General features: G+C 50.3%; 1 protein-coding gene across 1 annotated transcript; it reads left to right on the forward strand.

Annotated features, from left to right (window-relative positions):
- Window positions 1-7,141: 7,141 nt before the first annotated feature.
- NUBP1 (NUBP iron-sulfur cluster assembly factor 1, cytosolic) lies at window positions 7,142-27,311 on the forward strand. Its single transcript, XM_060260742.1, has 11 exons — window positions 7,142-7,260; window positions 7,399-7,503; window positions 13,936-14,069; window positions 16,457-16,525; window positions 18,126-18,158; window positions 20,981-21,071; window positions 23,251-23,405; window positions 24,210-24,320; window positions 24,755-24,857; window positions 26,916-26,999; window positions 27,182-27,311. The coding sequence occupies exons 1-11, from the start codon at window positions 7,215-7,217 to the stop codon at window positions 27,232-27,234; spliced, it is 984 nt and encodes a 327-aa protein (XP_060116725.1). The 5' UTR covers window positions 7,142-7,214; the 3' UTR covers window positions 27,235-27,311.
- Window positions 27,312-27,555: the final 244 nt, after the last annotated feature.

Consider the following 27,555-nt stretch of genomic DNA (forward strand, 5'->3'; position numbering starts at 1 on the left):
GCCTCGGCCTCTGTGACTCAATCGTGGTGTCACAGACAATGGGCCCAGATATCATGACCCCCTCCCCTCAACCAGGGGCTCCCACTGCCCGGGCATGTTTCAGATTTTGAAAAGCCCCCCATAGCTTCAAAATAGAAACGCCCGCTCTATCCAGTCTGTGTTAAAGATGCCACGCCTGGGAGAGCTTGGTGACTGAAAGCGTGAGTTGGGAAGTCCCTGGTTCAAATCTTACCTCAGCAGCCATGCTGATCGACCAGAGGAAAAGAGGGGGGGACCCCAATAGAACAACCCCAACAGAACATGTTTTACTGCTGGGGGAAAGCCAGAAGATGAGTCACTGCAAAAGATAATCCTGGAAGGAAAAGCTGTAGGGAGCAGGAAAAGAGGAAGCTCTGTGGCACATAGTAGTTAATTGCAGTTCTGCAGTCCAAGCTCTGTTGAGTTCAATCCCGGCGGAAGCTGGGTTCAGGAAACCGACTCAACCCTCCATCCTTCCTGAGGATTTTTTTTTTTTTTTTTTTGCTTTTCCATATATTGCATTTAGCAGCCCTGTGGCGCAGAGTGGGAAGCTGCAGTCCAAGCTCTGCTCATGACCTGAGTTCGATCCTGATGGAAGCCGGGTTCAAGTAGCTGGCTCAAGGTTGACTCAGCCTTCCATCCTTCTGAAGTCAGTAAAATGAGTACCCAGCTTGCTGAGGGGAAAGTGTAGCTGACTGGGGAAGGCCGTGGCAAACCACCCTGTAAAAAAGTCTGCTGTGAAAATATCGTGATGCGATGTCATCCCAGAGTCAGAAACAACTGGTGCTTGCACAGGGGACTACCTTGACCTTTATATTGCTTTTACCAGCCCTGTGGCGCAGAGTGGTAAAGCTGCAGTCCTGCAGTCCAAGCTCTGCTCACGACCTGAGTTCAATCCTGGAGGAAGCTGGGTTCAGGTAGCCGGCTCAAGGTTGACTCAGCCTTTTAGCCTTTCGAGGTCGGCAAAATGAGTATCCAGCTTGCTGGCAGGGAGAGGGGGGGAAGTGTAGATGACTGGGGAAGGCAATGGCAAACCATCACTGAGCCATGACCCCTCCACAGAACACATAAGAACATAAGAGAAGAAGCCATGTTGGATCAGGCCAATGGCCCATCCAGTCCAACATTCTGTGTCACACAGTGGCCAAAAAACCAGGTGCCATCGGGAGGTCCACCAGTGGGGCCAGAACACTAGAAGCCCTCCCACTGTTGCCCCCCCCCAAGCACCAAGAATACAGAGCATCACTGCCCCAGACAGAGAGTTCCATCTATGCCCTATGGCAGGGGTGACCAACGGTAGCTCTCCGGATGTTTTTTTTTTTTGCCTACAACTCCCATCAGCCCCAGCCATTGGCCATGCTGGCTGCGGCTGATGGGAGTTGAAGGCAAAAAAAACATCTGGAGAGCTACTGTTGGCCACCCCTGCCCTATGCTAATAGCCACTGATGGACCTCTGCTCCAGATGTTTATCCAATCCCCTCTTGAATCTGTCTATGCTTGTAGCCGCCGCCACCTCCTGTGGGTGAAGAAGTACTTCCTTTTATCCATTCTGACCCGTTCTAACACATGAATCTATCTTCTACTAAATCAGACCATCAGCTCACGGAGGTCAGTATTATCTACTCAGACTGGCAGCAGCTCTCCAGGGTTTCAGGTGGAGATCTTTCCCATCACCTCCTGCTTGGTTCTTTTCACTGGAGATGCTGGGGGCTGAACCTGGGACTTTCTGCGTACCATTGAGCCATAGCCCCTCCCCCTAAAGCAAGACCACTAAGACACCGCAAATTTTATTTGACAGTGCTAGTAGTGTTTCAGATCTCAATGCCCACCGGGGCAGCGAACAAATTAAAAATCCAAACGTTCCATCTGTAACAATAAAACCAACAGTGTTTTGTGTTTTAAACAGTTTATTGATAACATATGGTTACAATATTTAATTATATCCTTTCTATCTCTAACCCATATGTTATTTTCGATCCCCCCTCCCTCCATTACTAGACTTCCTCCGAAGTTATATATTTAAGTTCAATTATAAAGGTACCCCTAGCCAATCAAAGTTCAATATCTTTCTCTTCCCATTCATACTAAAAAAATATCCAATGTCTTTTTACGTTCCACTCTTGCTCTATATATCCTTTAAATTTCTTCCACTCATTTTTAAACACGTCTAAATCATAATCTCTTAAAGTTCTTGTTAACTTATCCATCTCACTCCACGATAAAACTTTCACAATCCAATCCCATTTCTCTGGTATTTTTTCTTGCTTCCACAACTGCGCATACAATGTCCTAGCAGCTGAGTGCAAATACCAAATTAAAGTCCTATCTTCTTTAGGAAATTTTTCTATTTGTAATCCTAGCAGAAACGTCTCTGCAACTTTCTTGAAATCATAACCCAAAATTTTGGAGATTTCTTGTTGTATCATCTGCCAATACTTTTTCTCTTTTTTCACAAGTCCACCACATATGAAAAAAAGAACCCTCATGGTTTTTACATTTCCAACATCTATCCGACACCTTTTTACTCATCTTTGCCAATTTTTTCAGAGTCATATACCACCTATACAGTGTTTTAAAGCATGAAATATAAAAACAGAGCAGCATTACAAAACACAAGAGGTGCTATGTTCCGGCAAGTCAGTTCAGTTCTCTAAGCGACACACGCAGCTATTGCAATGCAGCGACATATTTCGAACTGTTGCTGACTTATTACAAGAAACCCACCCTGGCGCCTTCTCTCTGCTATACAAGATTCATAAGGCGGGTTTTCCAGGACATCTTATCACCTCAGGAATTGATACCGTCAGCCAGGGAGCATCCGGTCACCACCCTAAGCACCCTCGGGCCGCCTTCTGTTTGTGCAAAAGATGCCATAGGCTACCTGATTAATTTTTAAGAACATTCAGGATCTCCTACCACAGGCATTAAGTCATTAGATGCTAAATAGCATCTCACATTAATATGCATTATGGACACAGATGAAAACTATTGCAGATAGAGCTGCAGTCCAAAACATGCCTCACCTTCCAGGCAACTGTTGTTCAATGCATGGATGTCAAGACAGTGTGCAATTGCAATAAAAAAGGCCAACGCCATGCTGGGAATTATTAGGAAGGGAATTGAAAACAAATCAGCCAGTATCATAATGCCCCTGTATAAATCGATGGTGCGGTCTCATTTGGAGTACAGTGTGCAATTCTGGTCGCCGCGCCTCAAAAAGGATATTATAGCAGTGGAAAAAGTGCAGAAAAGGGCAACTTGAATGATTAAAGGTTTGGAACACTTTCCCTATGAAGAAAGGTTAAAACGCTTGGGGCTCTTTAGCTTGGAGAAATGTCGACTGTGGGGTGACATGATAGAGGTTTACAAGATTATGCATGGGATGGAGAAAGCAGAGAAAGAAGTACTTCTCCCTTTCTCACAATACAAGAAGTTGTGGGCATTCGATGAAATTGCTGAGCAGTCAGGTTAAAATGGATAAAAGGAAGTACTTCTTCACCCAAAGGGTGATTAACATGCAGAATTCACTGCCACAGGAGGTGGTGGCGGCTACAAGCATAGCCAGCTTCAAGAGGGGGTTAGATAAAAATATGGAGCAGAGGTCCATCAGTGGCTATTAGCCACAGTGTGTATATATGTGTGTGTGTGTGTGTGTGTGTGTATATATATATCCCATTATATATATAATTATATAATATAATTTTTTTGGCCACTGTGTGACACAGAGTGTTGGACTGGATGGGCCATTGGCCTGATCCAACATGGCTTCTCTTATGTTCTTAAGTGACACAGAGTGTTGGACTGGATGGGCCACTGGCCTGATCCAACATGGCTTCTCTTATGTTCTTATGTGACACAGAGTGTTGGACTGGATGGGCTATTGGTCTGATCCAGCATGGCTTCTCTTATGTTCTTATGTGACACAGAGTGTTTGACTGGATGGGCCATTGGCCTGATCCAACATGGCTTCTCTTATGTTCTTATGTGACACAGAGTGTTGGACTGGATGGGCCATTGGCCTGATCCAACAGGGCTTCTCTTATGTTCTTATGTGACACAGAGTGTTGGACTGGATGGGCCACTGGCCTGATCCAGCATGGCTTCTCTTATGTTCTTATGGAGAAAATGAATTGAATTATAAATCCATGACACACTAAAGCAGGGTTTTGTTATGAGGGCCAGATCAGACATAAATGAGACCTTGTCGGGCTGGGCCATGCCATGTTGGAGCAGGCCATGTGTGTACCTATTTAAGATTAGGTAGCTGAGTTAAACTTTATAAATAACACAACCATTATTAAAGATTTTTTTTTTTAAAAAAAAATTAAACTAAAACATCGTTAAAACATTCGCACTTGTTGGTCTTAAAGGTGCTTTCTTTGTATCTCTCCCATGAGATCCAGGGACCTGAGAAAAGGAAACTCTGGCTTCTTCCTTCCTTCCTTCCCCAGAGGAACCAGGAGGGGGAGGAGCCTCAGCCAGTAGAAGAGAGACTTGGCTCAGTAGCTCTGCTGTGCGATTGAGAGCTTGCAAAGGGAGGAGCCTCAGCCAATAGACAAGATAGAAGCTTTGCTCTGTAACTCCTGTGCGATTGAGCAAACCTGGCAAAGCAAGCTGTGATGCAGAAGAAAGCAAGAGAGGGGGGAGAAGAAAGCAGATGACAGCCAGTTGCTCGGGGGCCTGATTCGGCCCCTGGGCTGCACGTTTGACTCCCCTGCTCTAAAGCCAAGAGATGGGTACTGCAACCGCTCTGGCCAGCATCTTCTCTGTTCCTGAACCTCTTGAGTGTGCTGCAGCAGTTAGCATTGGACTGGAATTTAGGGATCAAGCACTCACAATACAGTGGCTGAAGCAACCTCACACTGGCAACACTGTCTCCTGGGTGGTTTCCAGCTTCCACTGGGGCCTGGAGATTTCCCAGAATTCTAACTGATCTCCAGACTACAAGGATCAACTTCTCTATGGATTTCCCAAGCTGGAGATGGTCACCCTAAATTGGGTACCTGGGATTTTTCAGGGCTCACATTGTATTTGTGGGAGTCCTCACCGTTTCACCCTAGCAGGTCTCCACAGTCTGAGAAACAAAGCACAACCTTCCTCCCCAGAGAGAGAGAGCCGGGGTGGTGTTGTGTGGTAAGAGTGCTGGACTCTTATCAGGGAGACCCAGGTTCGAGTCCCGACTCATGCCATGGAAATGTCGCTGTGTGACTTTGGGCTAGGGTTGCTAGGTCCCCCTGACCACCAGTGGGATATGCCGGAGGTGGGGTAGGGTTGCCAGATCCAAGTTGGGAAACTCCTGGAGATTTGGGGTGTGCTTGAGGAGGACAGGAACCTCAGCGGGGTACAATTCCATAGAGTCTTCCCATTTTCTCTCAGGGAACTGATCTCTGTAGTCTGGACATGAGCTGAAATTCTGGGGGATCCCCAGGACCCACCAGCTGGAAGCTGGCATCACTTTCTGCCTAACCCACCTCACAGGGTTGCTGTGAGGATAAAATGGAGGACAGAAGTATGAGGTAAGTCCCGTTGGGTTCCCAACTGAGTGAGAAAGGCTGGAGAGAGGGGAAGAGGGGGGGTGGAGAGGGGAGAGAGAGGAGGAGGAAGACAAAGATAGATAGATGATTGATAGACGAGATAGATTATAGACAGATGATAAAGATACAGATTGATGACGACGATGATGGTAGATGGATAAATAGACAGACATGATAGATATATAGATAGATGATTGATAGACAGGTGATAGATGATAGGCAGACAGGCAGACAGATGATAAAGATATAGATTGATGAAGATAGAATAGATTACAGAGATTTTGATGATAGATAGATAGATGATAGATAGATAGATAGATAGATAGATAGATAGATAGATAGATAGATAGATAGATAGATAGATAGATAGATAGATAGATAGACAGACAGACAGACAGACACACAGACAGACAGACAGATAGATAGATAGATGGATGATAGATAGATGGATGATAGATAGATAGACAGACAGATGGATGGATGATAGATGGATGATAGATAGATAGATAGATAGATAGATAGATAGATAGACAGACAGACAGACAGACAGACAGACAGATAGATAGATAGATAGATAGATGGATGATAGATAGATAGACAGACAGATAGAGAGATAGATAGACAGACAGACAGATAGATGGATGATAGATAGATGGATGATAGATAGATAGACAGACAGATGGATGGATGATAGATGGATGATAGATAGATAGATAGATAGATAGATAGATAGATAGATAGATAGACAGACAGACAGACAGACAGACAGACAGATAGATAGATAGATAGATAGATGGATGATAGATAGATAGACAGACAGATAGAGAGATAGATAGACAGACAGACAGATAGATGGATGATAGATAGATGGATGATAGATAGATAGACAGACAGACAGACAGATAGATAGATAGACAGACAGATAGATGGATGATAGATAGATAGATAGATAGATAGATAGATAGATAGATAGATAGATAGATAGATAGAATTACACAGACAGACAGACATGAGAGAGAGATGATTATGATGAAAACATAGATTGATACCCAGGGATGACAGATAGACTAGAGAGAGAGAGGGGAAGAAGAAAACAGACAGACACGTGATTGGTAGAGATGGCAGATGATAGACAGACGGCCAGACTTTTTTTTCCTTTCAGATTTGACCTTTTTTAGGTCAGACAGACATGATACTTAGACGACAGAGAGAGAGCAATGTTCCCTTAAGTTCTGAAATCTTGTGAGCAAAAATTCTACTTTGTGAGCTGCTGGCATGAAAGTTCTGAGCTGCTGCATGGATTGGTGTGCTCTGCGGTCCTCCTTCCTGAGCTAAGACAAACGTGTGTGAGCTGGAGGCTAAACATCTGGGAGCTTTCTCACGCCCACTCCGCTTAGAGGGACCCCCGGAAGAGGGAGGAGGAAGACAGGCGGACGGATGTCGGAGCCTCAAATCGACAGTTTCGGATCCGGAACTCGGTAGAGTGGGTCGCTGAAGTGAGAGGGAGCTTTTGTCCCGACCCAACCGGAAGTGCGCTCGCAGCGGGGTTGGAACGGCTTTTGCCGCGCGCAAGCGGAAGTGGGCCGGCGGGGGGATTCTTTCGAGTGGCGCGCGCTCTTGACCGGAAGTGCGGCCTAGTCCCTTCCGGCGCCCGCTTCCGCCATGGCGGGGAAGGCCGGGCCGGCGTTGGTAGACGTGCCGCCCCACGGTGAGGGGAAGCGGAGGCGGCTCCGAGGCCTTCCCCTGCAGGAATGGGGGGGGGGGGGGAGGAGACAGAGACTCCTGCTGTTGGCCTACCTGGCAGGGCTGTCGGTCTGATGCTCCCCCTTTGTGTCTCTCTCCGCAGAGTGCCCGGGCACCGGCAGCGAGCAGGCGGGCAAAGCCGCCGCCTGCCAGGGATGCCCCAACCAGGGCTTGTGCGCCTCGGCCAGGCCCGCCGGCCCCGACCCAGGTGAGGCGCAGAATAGAGTTGCCAAGTCCAGCTCAAGAAATAGCTGGAGACTCTGGGGTGGAGCCAGGAGACTGGGGGTGGAGCCAGGAGACTGAGGGTGGAGCCAGGAGACTTGGAGGGTGGAGCCAGGAGACTCGGGGGTGGAGCCAGGAGACTGGGGGTGGAGCCAGGAGACTGAGGGTGGAGCCAGGAGACTTGGAGGGTGGAGCCAGGAGACTCGGGGGTGGAGCCAGGAGACTGGGGGTGGAGCCAGGAGACTGGGGCTGGAGCCAGGAGACTCTGGGGTGGAGCCAGGAGACTCTGGGGTGGAGCCAGGAGACTGGGGGTGGAGCCAGGAGACTTGGGGGGTGGAGCCAGGAGACTTGGGGGGTGGAGCCAGGAGACTGGGGGTGGAGCCAGGAGACTCTGGGGTGGAGCCAGGAGACTCTGGGGTGGAGCCAGGAGACTCTGGGTGGAGCCAGGAGACTGGGGGTGGAGCCAGGAGACTGGGGGTGGAGCCAGGAGACTGGGGTGGAGCCAGGAGACTGGGGGTGGAGCCAGGAGACTCTGGGGTGGAGCCAGGAGACTCTGGGGTGGAGCCAGGAGACTCTGGGGTGGAGCCAGGAGACTCTGGGTGGAGCCAGGAGACTGGGGGTGGAGCCAGGAGACTGGGGGTAGAGCCAGGAGACTCGGGGGTGGAGCCAGGAGACTCGGGGGTGGAGCCAGAAGACTGGGGGTGGAGCCAGGAGACTCGGGGGTGGAGCCAGGAGACTCGGGGGTGGAGCCAGGAGACTCGGGGGTGGAGCCAGGAGACTGGGGGTGGAGCCAGGAGACTGGGGTAAAGCCAGGAGACTGGGGGTGGAGCCAGGAGACTCTGGGGTGGAGCCAGGAGACTCTGGGTGGAGCCAGGAGACTCTGGGTGGAGCCAGGAGACTGGGGGTAGAGCCAGGAGACTGGGGGTGGAGCCAGGAGACTGGGGTGGAGCCAGGAGACTGGGGGTGGAGCCAGGAGACTCTGGGGTGGAGCCAGGAGACTTGGAGGGTGGAGCCAGGAGACTCGGGGGTGGAGCCAGGAGACTGGGGGTGGAGCCAGGAGACTGGGGCTGGAGCCAGGAGACTCTGGGGTGGAGCCAGGAGACTCTGGGGTGGAGCCAGGAGACTGGGGGTGGAGCCAGGAGACTTGGGGGGTGGAGCCAGGAGACTTGGGGGGTGGAGCCAGGAGACTGGGGGTGGAGCCAGGAGACTCTGGGGTGGAGCCAGGAGACTCTGGGGTGGAGCCAGGAGACTCTGGGTGGAGCCAGGAGACTGGGGGTGGAGCCAGGAGACTGGGGGTGGAGCCAGGAGACTGGGGTGGAGCCAGGAGACTGGGGGTGGAGCCAGGAGACTCTGGGGTGGAGCCAGGAGACTCTGGGGTGGAGCCAGGAGACTCTGGGGTGGAGCCAGGAGACTCTGGGTGGAGCCAGGAGACTGGGGGTGGAGCCAGGAGACTGGGGGTAGAGCCAGGAGACTCGGGGGTGGAGCCAGGAGACTCGGGGGTGGAGCCAGAAGACTGGGGGTGGAGCCAGGAGACTCGGGGGTGGAGCCAGGAGACTCGGGGGTGGAGCCAGGAGACTCGGGGGTGGAGCCAGGAGACTGGGGGTGGAGCCAGGAGACTGGGGTAAAGCCAGGAGACTGGGGGTGGAGCCAGGAGACTCTGGGGTGGAGCCAGGAGACTCTGGGTGGAGCCAGGAGACTCTGGGTGGAGCCAGGAGACTGGGGGTAGAGCCAGGAGACTCGGGGGTAGAGCCAGGAGACTCGGGGGTGGAGCCAGGAGACTGGGGGTGGAGCCAGGAGACTGGGGGTGGAGCCAGGAGACTGGGGGTGGAGCCAGGAGACTCGGGGGTGGAGCCAGGAGACTGGGGGTGGAGCCAGGAGACTCGGGGGTGGAGCCAGGAGACGGGGGTGGAGCCAGGAGACTCTGGGTGGAGCCAGGAGACTGGGGGTGGAGCCAGGAGACTGGGGGTGGAGCCAGGAGACTCTGGGGTGGAGCCAGGAGACTGGGAGTGGAGCCAGGAAACTGGGGGTGGAGCCAGGAGACTGGGGGTGGAGCCAGGAGACTGGGGGTGGAGCCAGGAGACTTGGGGGGTGGAGCCAGGAGACTCGGGTGGAGCCAGGAGACTGGGGGTGGAGCCAGGAGACTGGGGGTGGAGCCAGGAGACTGGGGGTGGAGCCAGGAGACTTGGGGGGTGGAGCCAGGAGACTGGGGGTGGAGCCAGAAGCAAGGTTGGGACAAGCATCACTGAACTCCCAAGGGCGTTCTGGCCATCACATTTAGAGGGATCACACACCTTTTAAATGCTTTCCCTCTATTGGAAATAATGGATGGGGCATCTTCTTTTGGGAGCTCATAGAATTAGACCCCCTGGTCCAATCCTTTTGAAACTTGGGGGGTATTTTGGGGAGAGGCACCGGATGCTATGCTGCAAATTTGGTGTCTCTACCTAAAAAAAAAAAAAAAAGTCCAGCCCCAGATACCCGTGGATTCATTCTCCATTATACCTTATGGAACTCAGTCTCCATAGGGAATAATGGAGTGCCCAGTAGAAATTTCCCCTCTCCACTTTCTGCTGACACTGAAGCAGGGGGGAGCCTCCAAATCAGGGGATCTCCTGCCCTCACATGGGGATTGGCAACCCTAGGAGGATCCCCCTGCAAAAACCCTCGCTCAGATTCTGGCCTCCCCACCCCCAGGAATGGGGGGAAGAGAGTCCTGGCTGCTAGCCCACCTTGCAGGGCTGGCGGGAGTGCTGGAAGAGGGCATGCATGGATCCAGGCTGAAGAGTGCCATAAGCAAACCAAAGCCCTTCGGAGTCCTTTGATTTGAATGGACGCTGCGGAATGGAATTCAGCTTAGGCAGAGTATTTTTAGTATCATAGTCCTCGAAAAGTGCAGTTTTTAGGCGGACCAAAAGTCCGGATTGGGAGAAAGCAACCGAGTGTCTTTTCATTTTATTTTCAGCTTCCCTTGTTCGAATTCCAAAAAGACAATTTCGTCCCAGCAATGCATTTCAGTTTGACCATACACAGTGTGGTATAGTGGTTAAAGTGTTAGACTAGGATCTGGGAGAGCCAAGCTCGAATGTGTACTCTGCCATGGAAGCGCCTTCTGTGACTTTGTGCCAGTTACACATTTTATTTATTTATTTATTTGATTTATATCCCGCCCTTCCCGCCGAAGCAGGCTCAGGGCGGCTCACAGTATAAACTCACAGCAACAATTAAAACAATACACATTATTGTCAGCCTTGCCTACCTGTCGGGGTTGTTGTTCTACGGATAAAAAGGAGGAAAGGAGAACAGCATAAGGCTCTTTGGGTCCGCAGCAGGGTGAAAGGCAGAATGTAACTTAATAAACAAGTAAAAGTTTCTCATGTGTAGGTTCAGGGATGGCGTCTCTGTCAGCACACACCTGGAAAAAATATATGCATTTTCTCACCTGCATGATTGGAAGTGTTGGTTCTCATCGAGTGTCTTAGTAAGCAGGCCTTACTAGGGTTTTTTTGCAGTGGAGGCCATAGATTGCAGAAGTTTATCCACATCCCAGCCCTGCTTTGGGGAATAGTTTCAAGTTTATTTCAATTTATATCCCGCCCTTCCCACCGAAGTGGCTCAGGGCGGCTCACAACACATAAAATCTAACATAATTTTGTAATTTAAAACATCTTACACAGTTAAAACAGTAAAATAATAAAACATATAACAGCGGTCTATCAAAACTACACTCAGTTTCCAGTGCCAGTTAGTTATAAGCCAGCCGGAAGAGGGCTGTGTTACAGGCCCTGCGGAACTGGCCAAGGTCCCGCAGGGCCCTCACCTCTTCTGGCAGTTGGTTCCACCAGAAAGGAGCCGTTACAGAGAAGGCCCTGTCCCTGGTGGATTTTAGGCGGGCCTCCTTTGGCCTGGGGATAACAAGCAGATTTTGAGATTTTGGAATATGTTCCTATGGGTTAATCTTAGTGTCTAATAAATACCATGTTGAATATTTGTTTCCTATAAGGGCTTTCTCTGTGCCCAGACCCAAGATAGATTACAGTGATAATACACATAGTTAAAGCAAAAAAGAAGATGGAAGAAGTTAATACCGAGTAGGTACACGTAGACTGGAGAGATTGTAGCCTTCTGAACAGCTCCACCTTGCACAATTTGCAGAATTTCCACCAAGTGGGTGCCTTCCTGACCTTTTCAGAGGGCTGTTCCTCAGAGCAGAAGAAGGAGGAAACACCAAAGGAAGGCATGGGGAATGCTGCTCAATCTGGCAGTGGCCAGATTAAGAGCCCACAGGTGGGTGACCTGTGTGGTCTGAAGAACATATTTGGCACATGGGTTGGTGCTGGCCCTGAGATCTTCCTGTTTAATGACTTAGCTCTTAGCGAATACACTGGTAAGGCCTGTGGCCAGAGGTGCTGTGGGCAAGTAACTTCTTCTGCCTGGAAAGCCAGAGAGTGAACTCCTGGTGCCTTTTGAGCAGTCATAAGAACATAAAGTGAAGCCATGGGAGATCAGGCCAGTGGCCCATCCAGTCCAGCATTCCATATCATACAGTGGCCAAAACCTAGGTGCCATCAGGAGGTCCACCAGCGGGGGCAGAACTCCAGGAGACCTCCCTGTGCTGCCCCCCCAAGCACCAAGTCATGTAGAAGTCAATGGTTTGTCATGTGAGAGGCGGCTCATGCATTCAATGCTCGCATTCTCTTTCGCACGACATGCAAGTTGCTTTCGTTGCAGACGATCATTGCATGCCCTGCAGGACTTCCCAATTCTCTTGGCATAGGTCGGTGATATTGGAAGTGGGCAGAACGTACTTCCTTCTGCATCCAGTTATTAGCTGGGCTGTTGCGATGAAGAAAGAGACAGGGGCTTTCCTGCACAATAAATAGGAAACCAGCGGGTGAAATTTTCCTCTCATGTGTATGCAATTCTGCACAAAGCTTCACCTGTTGGTTTTCTTATGATTGTGCTTTTAAAAAAAAAAAAAAATCTGTCTCCTGGTTTTCTTTCTGATCAGGGACCCGTGGTGGTTTTGAGCATCCCTCCCCCCCTAAACTACAGAATAACAGCCTTGGGAGGGTCAGTTAGACTGAGAGATTGGCTCAAGGTCACTGAAGAAGAAGAAGAAGAAGATATTGGATTTATATCCCACCCTCCACTCTGAAGAGTCTCAGAGCGGCTCACAATCTCCTTTACCTTCCTGCCCCCACAACAGACACCCTGTGAGGTGGGTGGGGCTGGAGAGGGCTCTCACAGCAGCTGCCCTTTCAAGGACAACCTCTGCCAGGGCTATGGCAGACCCAAGGCCATTCCAGCAGGTGCAAGTGGAGGAGTGGGGAATCAAACCCAGTTCTCCCAGATAAGAGTCCATGCACTTAACCACTACACCAAACTGGCTCTCTATTAGTGCTATGGCTGACCCAAGGCCATTCCAGCAGCTGCAAGTAGAAAAGTGGGGAATCAAACCTGGTTCTCCCAGATAAGAGAGCTCTGGCTGACCCAAGGCCGTTCCAGCAGCTGCAGGTGGAGGAGTGGGGAATCAAACCTGGTTCTCCCAGATAAGAGAGCTCTGGCTGACCCAAGGCCATTCCAGCAGTTGCAAGAGGAGGAGTGGGGAATCAAACCCGGTTCTCCCAGATAAGAGAGCTCTGGCTGACCCAAGGCCATTCCAGCAGTTGCAAGTGGAGGAGTGGGGAATCAAACCCCATTCTCCCAGGTAAGACAGCTCTGGCTGACCCAAGGCCATTCCAGCAGCTGCAAGTGAAGGAGTGGGGGAATCAAACCCAGTTCTCCCAGATAAGAGAGCTCTGGCTGACCCAAGGCCATTCCAGCAGCTGCAGGTGGAGGAGTGGGGAATCAAACCCGGTTCTCCCAGATAAGAGTCCGCACACTTAACCACTACACCAAACTGGCTCTCCACCACGGCTCTCCACCAAACTCGCTCTCCACAACTGGGCTTCCATGGCGGAGCAAGGGATTGGAACCCAGTTCCCTCCAGGCCTAATCCTACATTCTAACAGCCAGGACTCATTTTGTATCAGGAGCTCCTTTGCGTATTAGGCCACGCCTCCCTGATGTAGCCAATCTTCCTGGAGCTTACAGTAGGCCCTGTACTAAGAGTCCTGTGCTGGAGGATTGGAAGTGTGGCCTAATACGCAAAGGAACTCCTGCTTTAACAGTTATACCACACCAGTCATCTGCCGGTTGCTGAGTTGCTAAAGGTGTAAGGGGCATGTCTGAAGAACCCCACTGCCTGTGCAGGTGGTAGAGATGGCAGAAGAGAAGGTCTTTGGGCAGAAGTTATTCTGCAGCTCTTACTAGTTGGCCAGTTTCTTCCAAACTGAATGTGTGCGCACCGATGGCATTGGGAAAGGTGTTCACCAAGCATCCCTTTTGCGAGTGTGGCTGGCTTTTTGTTTCTGTGCAGCTGTCGAAGAAATCAAGGAGAAGATGAAAACCGTGAAGCACAAGATCCTGGTGTTGTCTGGGAAGGGTGGTGTCGGCAAGAGCACCTTCTCTGCTCACCTGGCTCATGGCCTGGCAGACGATGAAACCAAGCAGGTGCGTCTGTTCTTTGTAATACATTTTTCGAAAGCCTGTATCATTCCATTGTGGCTCCGCCCCTGCTAATTTAGATGGCTCAAGTCAAGGTGTGAAAGTCACGGATTTAGCAGTGTAGTGACATCAGTGTTAAATTGTGGAAGTAACTAATTGTTTATTTTACTGTATTTACACCCCACTTTTCTAAACAGGGGGGGACTCAAAAGCAGCTGACCTGGTTTGGCGTAGTGGTTAAGTGTGCGGACTCTTATCTGGGACAACCGGGTTTGATTCCCCACTCCTCCACTTGCAACTGCTGGAACGGCCTTGGGTCAGCCAGAGCTCTTGCAGGAGTTGTCCTTGAAAGGGTAGTTTCTGGGAGAGCTTTCTCAGCCCCACCTGCCTCACAGGGTATCTGTTGTGAGGGAAGGTAAAAGGAGATTGCGACTATGAGATTCAGAGTATAGGGCATGATATAAATCCAATATCTCCTCCTCCTCTGTTTTCACCTCACAACAGCAACCCTTTGAGATGGGCCAAGCTGAGATTAGGGGACTGGCCCAAAGCCACCCAGGGAGCTGCCTTGGCAGAGGAGAATTCAAACCTGGATCTCCTGCATCCTAGGCTGGTACTCAAACCACTTAATCGTACAGGGGTGGTGGTTTTATTTACAAGTTCTTTTATGGCTTTTTTTTTTAAACTTTATTATTGCAGTTAAAGTTTTTTTCTGTTACTTTTGGAGGATGCACAAATGAGCGCTAATGGACTTCTTGTTATTATATGATATTTATATGCCCGGAGCCAGCACGGTGTAGCAGTGAAAAATGATGGACTCTAATCTGGAAGGAACTGGGTTTAAGGCCCCCACTTCTCCACATGCAGCCAGCTGGGTGACCTTGGGTCGGTCCCAGTTCTCTCAGAACTCTCTCAGCCCCACCTGCCTCACAAGGAGCCTGTTGTGGGGAGAGGAAGGGAAGGTAGTTGCAAGCCACGTTGAGACTCCTTAAGGTAGAGGAAGGAAAGGAAAGGTCCCCTGTGCAAGCACCAGTCATTTCCGACTCTGGGGTGACATTGCTTTCACAATGTTTTCACGGCAGACTTTTTACAGGGTGGTTTGCCATTGACTTCCCCAGTCCTCTACGCTTTCCCCCCAGCAAGCTGGGTCCTCATTTGACTGACCTCGGAAGGATGGAAGGCTGAGTCAACCTCGAGCCGGCTACCTGAAAACCCAGCTTCTGCCGAGGATCGAACTCAGGTTGTGAGCAGAGAGTTCAGACTGCAGTACTGCAGCTTTAACACTCTGCGCCACGGGGCTCTTAAGGTAGAGGAAAGTGGGGTATAAAAACCAGCTCTTTGTTGATTAAATAATGATCCACTATCTCACGGGTGGCCAAACTTCCTTGATGTAAGAGCCACATAAAATAAACATCAGATGTTTGAGAGCCGCAAGACATGAGCATCAGGTGTTGGAAGGCAGGCAGGCAGGGAGAGGTAGAGAAGGGAGGGAGAGGTAAAAAGAAAGCAACTTTAAATGCCTTCTCCAAGCTGGCCGATGGGGCGGTGGGGACTTTGAGATCCACACTGTGTGTGAAAGAGCCACATGTGGCTCCAAAGCTGCAGTTTGGCCACCCCTGCGTTGTCTTGACAATGTGTATTGCGAGTATTTACTAGAACATTAGCTATTTGTTAATATTTATTAGAACATGAAAACATAATGAGCAAGTGGGTAACTTTTGCTGTTGATTTTTGATTCCTCCGTCTGTATTAGTCATGGATAGTGCTGTGTGTACTGTATGCAGGTGTAACAAAATTGGAGTCCAGTGGCAACTTTAAAACCAACCAAGTTTAATTCTGGGAGTCAGCAGGAGCTCACAGGAGGGCAGCTCCTGAACCTTTTGACAGTCCTACCTCCCCCTTCCCACCTTGTCCACTGAATAGCAGGTGCAGCTGCATAACAATCCCTGGAGGAGCTCCACCACCTTTTTCCCTACAAAACGACCCCTGATTCTTATATGTTTTCCTGTGTGACCTGAAGAAGTGCATACACAGGAAAGCTTCTACCCAGAATTAAATTTTGCTGGTCTTAAAGGTGCCCCTGGCCTCAAACTGTGTACTGTTGCTTCAGATTAACACAATTACCCACTTGAATCTGTATACATACATGTATAATTCACAGGTCATATATTTTACTCCCAGTAAACAACATATTGATTTTAAGACTGCGCCTCTGTGTAACTTCTGTTAATTTCAACTGGACTTACTGAGTATAGATGCTTGGGATTGTCCTTCAGGAAATTTTGTGACATTAAATGCAATTTGTTATTGCTGGTGTTTGCGGTTAGCCTAGGTGATGTTCCCTTAAGTGTGCATTCCTGTCTTCTCAACTCCCTTTTCCTTTTTTTTTTCAGGTTGCTGTCCTGGATATTGATATTTGTGGACCATCGATACCAAAAATAATGGGTCTAGAGGGGGAACAGGTAAGATGGTGCGAAACAGAAGAGGCAGTTTCATGACATGGTTAGAACAGCTGTTTATTAAGGACTCTGTGCCACTTGAACTTTGATCGTTTCTAGGGCTGCATCAAGAGCGAGCACCCAGGAACCAGGGTTTCTTCCTGAGGGGCCCTAGTGCCTCCTTCTGGCTTGGCTTCTGTGACTGGTAACATGGTGCTCGGGGGATAAGTCTGTCGGTGGCTACTAGCCACGGTGACTGAGGGGAACCTCCACCTTCAGAAGCACTAAGCCTCTGAATCCAAGAGCCAGCAGGCAACATGGGAAGGCCTCGGCCTCTCCACCCTGTTGTTGGCCCTCCAGAGGAACTGGTTGGCTGCTGTGTGAGACAGGATGCTGGACTAGATGGGCCCTCCCTGGTCTGATCCAGCAGGGCTCTTCTGAGGTTCTTCTCAGGGGAAGGCCTCAGTCTCTCTGCCCTGTTGTTGGCCCTCCAGAGGAACTGACTGGCCACTGTGTGAGGCAGGAGGCTGGACTAGATGGACCCTCCCTGGTCTGACCCAGCAGGGCTCTCCTGATGTTCTTCTTAGGGGAAGGCCTCAGCCTCTCTGGCCTGTGTTGGCCCTCCAGAGGAACTGGCTGGCCAGTGAGACAGGAGGCTGGACTAGATGGACCCTCCCTGGTCTGATCCAGCAGGGCTCTCCTGATGTTCTTCTTAGGGGAAGGCCTCAGTCTCTCTGCCCTGTTGTTGGCCCTCCAGAGAAACTGGCTGGCCAGTGAGACAGGAGGCTGGACTAGATGGACCCTCCCTGGTCTGACCCAGCAGGGCTCTTCTGATGTTCTTCTCAGGGGAAGGCCTCAGTCTCTCTGCCCTGTTGTTGGCCCTCCAGAGAAACTGGCTGGCCAGTGAGACAGGAGGCTGGACTAGATGGACCCTCCCTGGTCTGACCTAGCAGGGCTCTTCTGAGGTTCTTCTTAGGGGAAGGCCTCGGCCTCTCTGCCCTGTTGCTGACCCTCCGGAGGAACTGGTTGGCCGCTGTTTGAGACAGGAGGCTGGACTAGATGGACCCTCACTGGTCTGGCCCAGCAGGGCTCTTCTGAGGTTCTTCTCAGGGGAAGGCCTCGGCCTCTCTGCCCTGTTGTTGACCCACTCAGCCCCACCCACCTCACAGGGTGTCTGTTGTGGGGGAGGAAGGTAAAGGAGATAGTGAGCCGCTCTGAGACTCTTCGGAGTGGAGGGCGGGATATAAATCCAATCTCTTCATCTACCTCACAGGGTGTCTGTTGTGGGGGAGGAAGGGAAAGGAGATTGTGAGCCACTCTGAGACTCTTCGGAGTGGAGGGCGGGATATAAATCCAATATCTTCATCTACCTCACAGGGTGTCTGTTGTGGGGGAGGAAGGAAAGGAGATTGTGAGCCGCTCTGAGACTCTTCGGAGTGGAGGGCGGGATATAAATCCAATATCATCTTCTTCTTCTACCCAGAATAAACTTTTGTTGAGCTTGAAGGTGCCCAGCTGGACTTTGCTGTGCCACTTCAGATCAACAGGGCTCCCCACCTGAATCTCTGGCTGCGTGTGCCTCTTCTGCGTAAATATTAACCCTTCAAAATATTCTCGTTCTCAGGTTCACCAGAGTGGGTCTGGCTGGTCTCCTGTGGTGAGTGACTTTTGCAAAAACTCTCCTGCATCTGTGCTCTTCCTGGTTCATGGAGAAAAGGGCGTCTGCAGCCTTCCAAAGCTAGGGGTTGGGGACGGACTGCAGGGGAAACATTGACCAATTTCACACTGGATCTTTAATCCTGGTTTAACTCTGTCCCCAAACGGACATTCTGCACTAGAATCAGAAGAAGAAGAAGAAGATATTGGATTTATATCCCGCCCTCCACTCCGAAGAGTCTCAGAGCGGCTCACAATCTCCTTTACCTTCCTCCCCTTCCTCCCCCACAACAAACACCCTGTGAGGTGGGTGGGGCTGGAGAGGGCTCTCACAGCAGCTGCCCTTTCAAGGACAACCTCTGTGATAACTATGGCTGACCCAAGGCCATGCTAGCAGCTGCAAGTGGAGGAGTGGGGAATCAAACCCGGTTCTCCCAGATAAGAGTCCGCACACTTAACCACTACACCAAACTGGCTCTCCTACCAACTCTGTGACTCTCTATGATTTTAGTGTAGAATGTCAGCTTGGGGGCAGGGATAAACCAGGCTTAAAGGTCTAGTGTGAAATTGGTCATTTTATTTTGTTGCAGACGCTAGCTCATTGGATGAATACTTTCTTGTTGCTGAGGCACCCGCTGTAGATACTGGATAGTTGGTTGCAGGGAAAATGACTTGCGTTATGAAACAGAGTCTCTGAAAGACTATTAAATAAAGAGCATTTAGGGGATAATATCGACGGGATCGATAAGATCGAGAAAGAATTACTTTTCTACCTTTCTCATAATACAAGGACTTGTGGGCACTCCATGAAATGAATGAGTAATTGGCTTAGAACAGTCAAAGAGAAGTAATTAACCCATGGAATTCACTGTCACTAGTGGTGGCAGCAACAATCATAGCTTCAAGAGGGGGGTTGGATAGCCATCTGGAGCAGAGGTCCACCAGTGGCTATTAGCCCCAATGGAACACTGTCTGGGGCAGTGGTGTTCTGCATTCTTGGTGTTTGGGGGGCAATAGTGTGAGGGCTTTTAGCATTCTGGCCCCATTGGTGGACCTCTTGATGGCCCCTGGCCACTGTGTGACACAGAGTGTTGGGCTGGAGGTGCCCTTGGCCTGATCCAACATGGCTTCTCTTATGTTCTTATGTGACACAGAGTGTTGGACTGGAGGGGCCACTGGCCTGATCCAACATGGCTTCTCTTATGTTCTTATGTGACACAGAGTGTTGGACTGGAGGGGCCACTGGCCTGATCCAACAGGGCTTCTCTTATGTGACGCAGAGTGTTGGACTGGAGGGGCCATTGACCTGATCCAACAGGGCTTCTCTTATGTTCTTATGTCTGGGGCAGGGATGCTCTGTATCCTTGGTGCTGTGTGGGGGGGACAGTGGGAGGGCTTCTAGTGTCCTGGCCCCACTGATGGACCTCCTGATGGCACCTGGTTTTTTTTCGCTACTGTGTGACACAGGGTGTTGGACTGGAGGGGCTATTGGCCTGATCCAACAGGGCTTCTCTTATGTCTGGGGCAGGGATGCTCTGTATTCTTGGTGCTTGGGAGGGCACAGTGGGAGGGCTTCTAGTGTCCTGGCCCCACTGGTGGATCTCCTGATGCCACCTGTTTTTTTCGCTATTGTGTGACACAGAGTGTTGGACTGGAGGGGCCATTGGCCTGATCCAACAGGGCTTCTCTTATACTCTTAGGAGGGTCCATGGCTCAGTGGTAGAGTATCTGCTTGGCACACAGAAGGTCCCAGGTCCAATCGCCAGCATCTCCAGTGAAAAGGACCAGGCAGGAGGTGATGGGAAAGACCTCAGCCTGAGACCCTGGAGAGTCCTGGAGAAGGGCCATAGCTCAGTGGAAGAGCCTCTGCTTGGCATGCAGAAGGTCCCAGGGTCAATCCCTGGCATCTCCAGTTAAAAGGATCAGGCAGGAGGTGATGGGAAAGACCTCAGCCTGAGACCCTGGAGAGTCCTGGAGAAGGGCCATAGCTCAGTGGAAGAGCCTCTGCTTGGCATGCAGAAGGTCCCAGGGTCAATCCCTGGCATCTCCAGTGAAAAGGACCAGGCAGGAGGTGATGGGAAAAACCTCAGCCTGAGACCCTGGAGAGCTGCTGGACCTTGATGGACCAAAGTTTTAACTCAGTATCAGGCAGCTCCATGTGATTATGAATTGAATATATATTTTTGTTTTAAGTAGCGCAAAGTAATTTCAACACTGATTTTTTTAAAAATTGCAGTTTGAATTAAAATAGATTTGTAGAGAGCTATCTGTCTGAGTTGGAATACTCTATAATCAGACTGACTCTGGTTGTCTTAAAAGAACGATCATGCGTTAAAGGCATGATTGTTGATTCAGAAAAGTCCCCGTAAATTGGAAACAACCTGATGGCTCTTAACATCCGCGCAGAGAGGTTATCAAAAGAGAACTGTCATTCTAATAAATGACTTTGAAAGAAGACGACCGTAGATTTATACCCCACCCTTCTCTCTGAAGCAGAGTTTCAGAGCAACTCACAATCTCCTTTATCTCCCCCCTCCACAACAGACACCCTTTGAGGTGGGTGGGGCTGAGAGAGCTCTCCCAGAAGCTGCCCTTTCAAGGACAACTCCTACGAGAGAGCTATGGCTGACCCAAGGCCATTCCAGCAGCTGCAAGTGGAGGAGTGGGGAATCAAACCCAGTTCTCCCAGATAAGAGTCCACACACTTAACCACTACACCAAACTGGCTCTCAAAGTGAACCAAACGCATCTGGCACAGAAGCCATATTCCAATCGTTTGCGCCCTCCATTTTGCCGAAACGTGCCTCTGCTTGTGTTTTCCAGTACGTTGAAGAAAATCTCGGTGTGATGTCGGTGGGGTTCTTGCTCAGTAGCCCTGACGATGCTGTGGTTTGGAGAGGACCCAAAAAGAATGGTTTGTAGCTTCTGGAGGGGGGGAGGATAAAGCCAGCAAAGAACTGGGGTCAAATCAGGCCAGACTTAGGAGGGATCTGGAGCCCTTTTTATTGTTCAACAGCACCCACCATTTCTCTCTGATTGAGATCGGAGGGTTAGCTCATTCCCCATCCCCTGGACTGCTGTTTCTGTAACACAAAATGGACATCTGAAGTTGCCGTTTGACCCACCGAATGTCAAGTGGGTCAACACATGTCAACATATAATCGGGCTCCTGTACATTTTCCCCAGAGGGAGCAAAGGTTTCTGGGAGGCCATTTAAGGTCAGAGAAACAGCCGGGCAGGAGGTGTGGTTTTGCTGTAGTCCTGGTGGAAATTGGGAAGCCAGTGTTGCTATTTAGAAAGGTAAATGGAGATCTATTTGTGGGTTTTCCTGGCATCTTCTTTGGCTCGACCATGTCTAAGGATGCTGTTTTGAACTTCAAATGTCATCTGCTGCTCTGTTTTTAAAACCTGACTTGGAGGGGGTGGGGGGGTAGCTTTCTGCAAGCACAGGCTGTAGCAGCAAGGTGAGTAGCCGTGTTAGTGTCTCTGTAACGGCAGAAAGAGGAGCCCCGTGGCGCAGAGGGGTCAAGCTGCAGTACTGCAGCCCTAAGCTCTTCTCACGACCTGAGCTCGATCCCGGCAGAAGCTGGGCTCAGGTAGCCGGCTCAGGGTTGACTCAGCCTCCCATCCTTCCGAGGTCGGTAAAATGAGTGCCCAGCTTGCTGGGGGGAAAGGGTGAATGACTGGGGAAGGCAATGGCAAACCACCCCGTAAAAAAGTCTGCCGTGAAAATATTGTGATGCGATGTCACCCCATGGGTTGGGAACAACTGGTACTTGCACAGGGGACTGCCTTTACCTTTAACAGCAGAAAAGAACAAGAGGCCAGGAGCACAATCTGTGGATGCATTGCTTTTGTGAGATCCCTTGCCATTGTTGTAGTCAGTGTAACCGCTTACACGCTTGCTTCGTCTAGAGCAGGGGCGGCCAAATTTGTTTAACGTAAGAGCCTGATAGAATAAATGTCAGATGTCTGAGAGCCACAAGACATAAGCATCAGATGTCTGAGAGCTGTGAGACAAGGGAGGAAGGAAGGAAGGCCAATAGATGAGGGTGGGATGAGGGAGAGAGAGGTGGCAAGAAATCGACTTTAGCTCTAATGCATTCTCCAAGCTGCCAGCTTGGCTTGGAGAAGCGGTTTAAAGAGACAAATGCTTTCTCCAAGCTGGCTGACGAAGCAGTGGGGGCTTCAAGAGCCACACAATATGTGTGAAAGAGCCACAGTTTGCCCCCCACCCCCCACTCTAGAGTAACATACTGGTGTAACCTTGAAGGCCAAACGGAGAAGGGAATTCTGGCCTCCCTCGTGGGGTACCTAAGTTTCAGTTTCTCGTTTGGTTCTTTATTGAAGGAAGTCCCCCTCGACCTGACAGCAGTGACTCATGAAAGCTCCCGCCCTTCCACAAATTGTGTGAGTCTTTATTGGACTCTTGCTTTTTTTCTGTAGCCCATAACAAGCCAGTTAATGGTTACGGTTCCGATAGCTGTTTTCACAAAGCGTTCAGCGATCATCTCACAGGACCAACCGTATGGGAGAGAGCCTGCGTCCGTGACCAGTTGGCAGCATGGCGGCTTCTGGGGTGATTGTAGTTTCCGCCCTGTCCGGGCGAGGGAGGCTTGGGAGACCTTCCGCTTTAGGGAGATGTGCAACCCTGAGTCTTGATTTTGCATTTCCAGAGCGCATTGCACAGTATGGGATTTCTGCAGTGTGGATTCTGAGCATCCTCTAGTTTGCCATTCCCCCCCCCCCCTCCCCGTGCTGCTTGAATGCCCACTCCATCCCAGGCTTTACCCAATTTCTGCCCACTCTGGAAAAAAACCAGTCGTTGCTTTCTGAAAACACCGTACGGATCCTTGCAAGAACTGAGCTGTGTTTGTCTAGAGCCCACTAGAGGGAGCTGCTTAACATTTCCTCACTGAGCCCTGAAGCAAGTCAGGAGTTGGACATTTCCTGTTAAAGAACTCTGCCTTTAATTCCTTATTTGTTGTTGGTTTTTTTGCATGTCATGCGTTGAAACAGTGGTAGCTTGCTAAGTTTTTGAAGAGCTTTGATTTGATTTGAAACGTTAATTGTACATTTTTGTGTCTCTTTAGGAATGATTAAGCAGTTTCTCCGGGATGTGGACTGGGGCGAAATTGACTACTTGATTGTAGATACGCCTCCGGGTACCTCCGATGAACACCTGTCCATAGTGCAGTATCTCAGTGCTACCTGTATAGATGGAGCAGTGATCGTCACCACACCCCAGGTACGAAAAAAACCTTGCCGTTATGATCCTCAGACAAGGCCCTGCCATCTGGGTCCAACCATCTGGTTTGTGGAATCCCCCTAGCTCCTGAGCAGGGCCTCTTTTGCTGTGGCCTCGGTATAGTGAATTAACCTACCTGGGAGGTGGCTGTGGCTCAGTTGGTGGAGCCTCTGGTTGGCATGCAGAAGGTCCCAGGTTCAGTCGCCAGCATCTCCCGTGAAAAGGCCCAGACAGTAGGTGAAGGGAAAGACCTCATTGCAAGACTTTGGAGAGCTGCTGCCAGTTTGAGTAGGCAAGTCTCAGGTTCAATACCCAGCATCTCCAGGGAAAGGATCAGGCAGGTGGGGATGTGAAAGATCTCTCCGCCTGGGATTCTGGAGAGCAGCTGTTCATTGACCTTTGCAGCCAGCGTGGTGTCATGGTTAAGAGCGGTGGACTCTAATCTGGAGAACCTAGTTCGATTCCGCACTCCTCCACATGAAGCCAGTCGGGTGACCTTGGGTCAGTCACAGCTCTCAGAGCTCCCTCAGCCCCAAAAATAGGTCTAGCTCACCCCCTAGTGGTGTGTAACAGTAAAAGAGTTAGAACTTAAGGCTGCCAGACAATCTTCAGATCTCCTGGCTACACGCAACGCCATAGGATAGTAATCATTATTACTCTGACATTGACTTTGATGGACCGAATGACTGATTCAGTAAAACGATACATCATGGCGGGAGTTCATGTAAAAGCAATTGTCAGCAAGCCAATTTGAGGCTTCTGAATTAATAGCCTGTTGTATTTTTATGGCTTTTTCAAAAACAGGAAGTGGCACTTCAGGATGTTCGGAAAGAGATAAATTTCTGCCATAAGGTGAAGCTGCCGCTGATCGGAGTCGTTGAAAACATGAGTGGCTTTGTGTGTCCGAAATGCAAGGTAAAGCATACGGGGCCTCTGCTTGGTGTGCGGAAAGCCCCAGGTCCAGTCCCCAGCAGCATTTCCAGCTAAAAGGCTGTCCAGTAGGTGACATGAAAGACCTCTGCCTAAGACCCTGGAGAGCGGCCTCCAGCAAACTGCACTGCCCTTGACGGTGTTCACCTTTGTGGCCCCACTCCAAGCTGGCTGAGCCTCTGAATGGCATCTCGGCCTAGCTCCAGAGAAAGCAGTGGGAAGTCTCCAAAGAATCCGGCTCCTCTCTAATAATGATGCGGCAGAAGGGGGCGGGGGGCTGTCCTGGTTGGTGGTCTTGGGTTGGTTCGAGCAGCGGAAGAGCAGTGCTGCCACTGAAGCAGCGTATTGGAGCCCAGCCCCTGGCCCTCGTACGGCCCTCCAATCTCGCTTCACGCTGTCTTTCATCTTCCACTCTGCAGAAAGAGTCTCAGATATTCCTGCCAACCACCGGAGGCGCAGAGAAGATGTGCCATGCTTTAAATGTCCCTCTCCTGGGCAGAGTGCCTCTGGACCCACAAATAGGTAACCAGAACTGTGTCATTCATTTCATGGAATTTGCAGCCCGATCTAACCTCTCCTCCCCACCCCCACCCCCCCAAAAAAAGCTCAGATCAGTTTGAGTACCGTACTTGGAGAAACGTCGACTGCGGGGTGACATGATAGAGGTTTGCAAGATAATGCATGGGATGGAGAAAGTAGAGAAAGAAGTCCTTTTCTCCCTTTCTCACAATACAAGAACTCGTGGGCATTCGATGAAATTGCTGAGCAGACAGGTTAAAACGGATAAAAGGAAGTCCTTCTTCACCCAAAGGGTGATTAACACGTGGAATTCACTGCCACGGGAGGTGGTGGCGGCCACAAGTATAGCCACCTTCAAGAGGGGTTTAGATAAAAATATGGAGCACAGGTCCATCAGTGGCTATTAGCCACAGTGTATGTGTGTATATAACATTTTTTGCCACTGTGTGACACAGAGTGTTGGACTGGAGGGGCCATTGGCCTGATCCAACAGGGCTTCTCTTATGTTCTTATGTGACACAGAGTGTTGGACTGGATGGGCCATTGGCCTGATCCAACAAGGCTTCTCTTATGTTCTTCTGTGACACAGAGTGTTGGACTGGAGGGGCCACTGGCCTGATCCAACATGGCTTCTCTTATGTTCTTATGTGACGCAGAGTGTTGGACTGGAGGGGCCATTGGCCTGATCCAACAGGGCTTCTCTTATGTACTTATGTGACACAGAGTGTTGGACTGGATGGGCCACTGGCCTGATCCAACAGGGCTTCTCTTATGTTCTTATGTGACACAGAGTGTTGGGCTGGAGGGGCCACTGGCCTGATCCAACAGGGCTTCTCTTATGTTCTTATGTGACACAGAGTGTTGGACTGGAGGGGCCACTGGCCTGATCCAACAGGGCTTCTCTTATGTTCTTATGTGACACAGAGTGTTGGACTGGAGGGGCCACTGGCCTGATCCAACAGGGCTTCTCTTATGTTCTTATGTGACACAGAGTGTTGGACTGGATGGGCCACTGGCCTGATCCAACAGGGCTTCTCTTATGTTCTTATGTGACACAGAGTGTTGGACTGGAGGGGCCACTGGCCTGATCCAACAGGGCTTCTCTTATGTTCTTATGTGACACAGAGTGTTGGACTGGAGGGGCCACTGGCCTGATCCAACAGGGCTTCTCTTATGTTCTTATGTGACACAGAGTGTTGGACTGGATGGGCCACTGGCCTGATCCAACAGGGCTTCTCTTATGTTCTTATGTGACACAGAGTGTTGGACTGGAGGGGCCACTGGCCTGATCCAACAGGGCTTCTCTTATGTTCTTATGTGACACAGAGTGTTGGACTGGAGGGGCCACTGGCCTGATCCAACAGGGCTTCTCTTATGTTCTTCTGTGACACAGAGTGTTGGACTGGATGGGCCATTGGCCTGATTCAACAGGGCTTCTCTTATGTTCTTCTGTGACACAGAGTGTTGGACTGGAGGGGCCACTGGCCTGATCCAACAGGGCTTCTCTTATGTTCTTCTGTGACACAGAGTGTTGGACTGGATGGGCCACTGGCCTGATCCAACAGGGCTTCTCTTATGTTCTTCTGTGACACAGAGTGTTGGACTGGATGGGCCATTGGCCTGATTCAACAGGGCTTCTCTTATGTTCTTCTGTGACACAGAGTGTTGGACTGGATGGGCCACTGGCCTGATCCAACAGGGCTTCTCTTATGTACTTATGTGACACAGACTGTTGGACTGGATGGGCCATTGGCCTGATCCAACATGGCTTCTCTTATGTTCTTACTTGGATCTTTGTGTGGAGAGCAGGGCAGACTCAAGATGAGTAGATGCGTTTGTCTGTCTGTAGCAGTAGAGAAGAGCCAGAGGGGAGGAGCTTTCCTGAGTCGCTGCTCACTTCAGAGAAGGCGTCTGAAGAAGTGACTGCAGTGATTTGCATGAACTCCTCCCCTGCAGCCACAAACGTTGTGAGTCTCGAAGGGCCTCCCGGGCTCTTGCTTTTTTCTATTAGCAACAATATTTTACTCTGTCTCCTCTTGCGTGGACTTCCTTTTCTCCCAGGAAAAAGCTGCGACATGGGACTTTCGTTCTTTTCTGAGATCCCGGATTCCCCTGCTACGTCATCCTACAGGGATATCATCCAAAGTAAGTTTGACAGCGAGGTGCGCTGGGTTCGGATCTCTGCTTTTCCACAGAGCACTCCAGGGGGCAGGGTTGTTCCATCTCGCTGAGTTAGAGGGAGAGGGAAGTGCGTTCTAATTTCCTGCTTCCGACCTCCAGACGTCTCGGTGCTCCGTTATGTTTTTCATACTCTTGTTTCCCCACAGGAATCCAAAACTACTGCAGGCAGAACCACCCCCAGGAAGAGCAAAACCCGTAAAGAAACCACCGTAGGAATGCCTTCATAGGAATATGTCAACATCTTATTTTGCAAATAAATGTTTTCCGGTACCAAGAGTTAGTTTGAGCTGGCAGGTTTGTTATTCTTAAGGTACAAAGTGTCCACAGTTTTCTACGCAGACGCTGCTTTGTCACAAAGACCAAACTGTCTAGTTCAACCTTTTTGTGTGTGTGTGCTTCATTGAAAAATGTCAAAACAGAAGGGTCCAATTCAGGCATTTGTATATACAGTCTATTATAGGGGTGGCCAAACTGTGGCTCAGGAGACACACGTGGCTCTTTAAGACATTTTGTGAGGCTC

This window comes from Heteronotia binoei, chromosome 20 (genome assembly GCF_032191835.1).
Source record: "Heteronotia binoei isolate CCM8104 ecotype False Entrance Well chromosome 20, APGP_CSIRO_Hbin_v1, whole genome shotgun sequence".
NCBI lineage: Eukaryota > Metazoa > Chordata > Lepidosauria > Squamata > Gekkonidae > Heteronotia > Heteronotia binoei.

What these genes read in the sequence shown, in the direction of transcription:
- NUBP1 (XM_060260742.1), top strand. Translation starts at nt 7,215, where the DNA reads ATGGCGGGGAAGGCCGGGCCGGCGTTGGTAGACGTGCCGCCCCACG. An exon ending in GAGAGGACCCAAAAAGAATG is followed by an intron (nt 21,072 to 23,250) that starts GTTTGTAGCTTC and finishes GTGTCTCTTTAG; the next exon opens with GAATGATTAAGCAGTTTCTC. An exon ending in TTGTGTGTCCGAAATGCAAG is followed by an intron (nt 24,321 to 24,754) that starts GTAAAGCATACG and finishes TCCACTCTGCAG; the next exon opens with AAAGAGTCTCAGATATTCCT.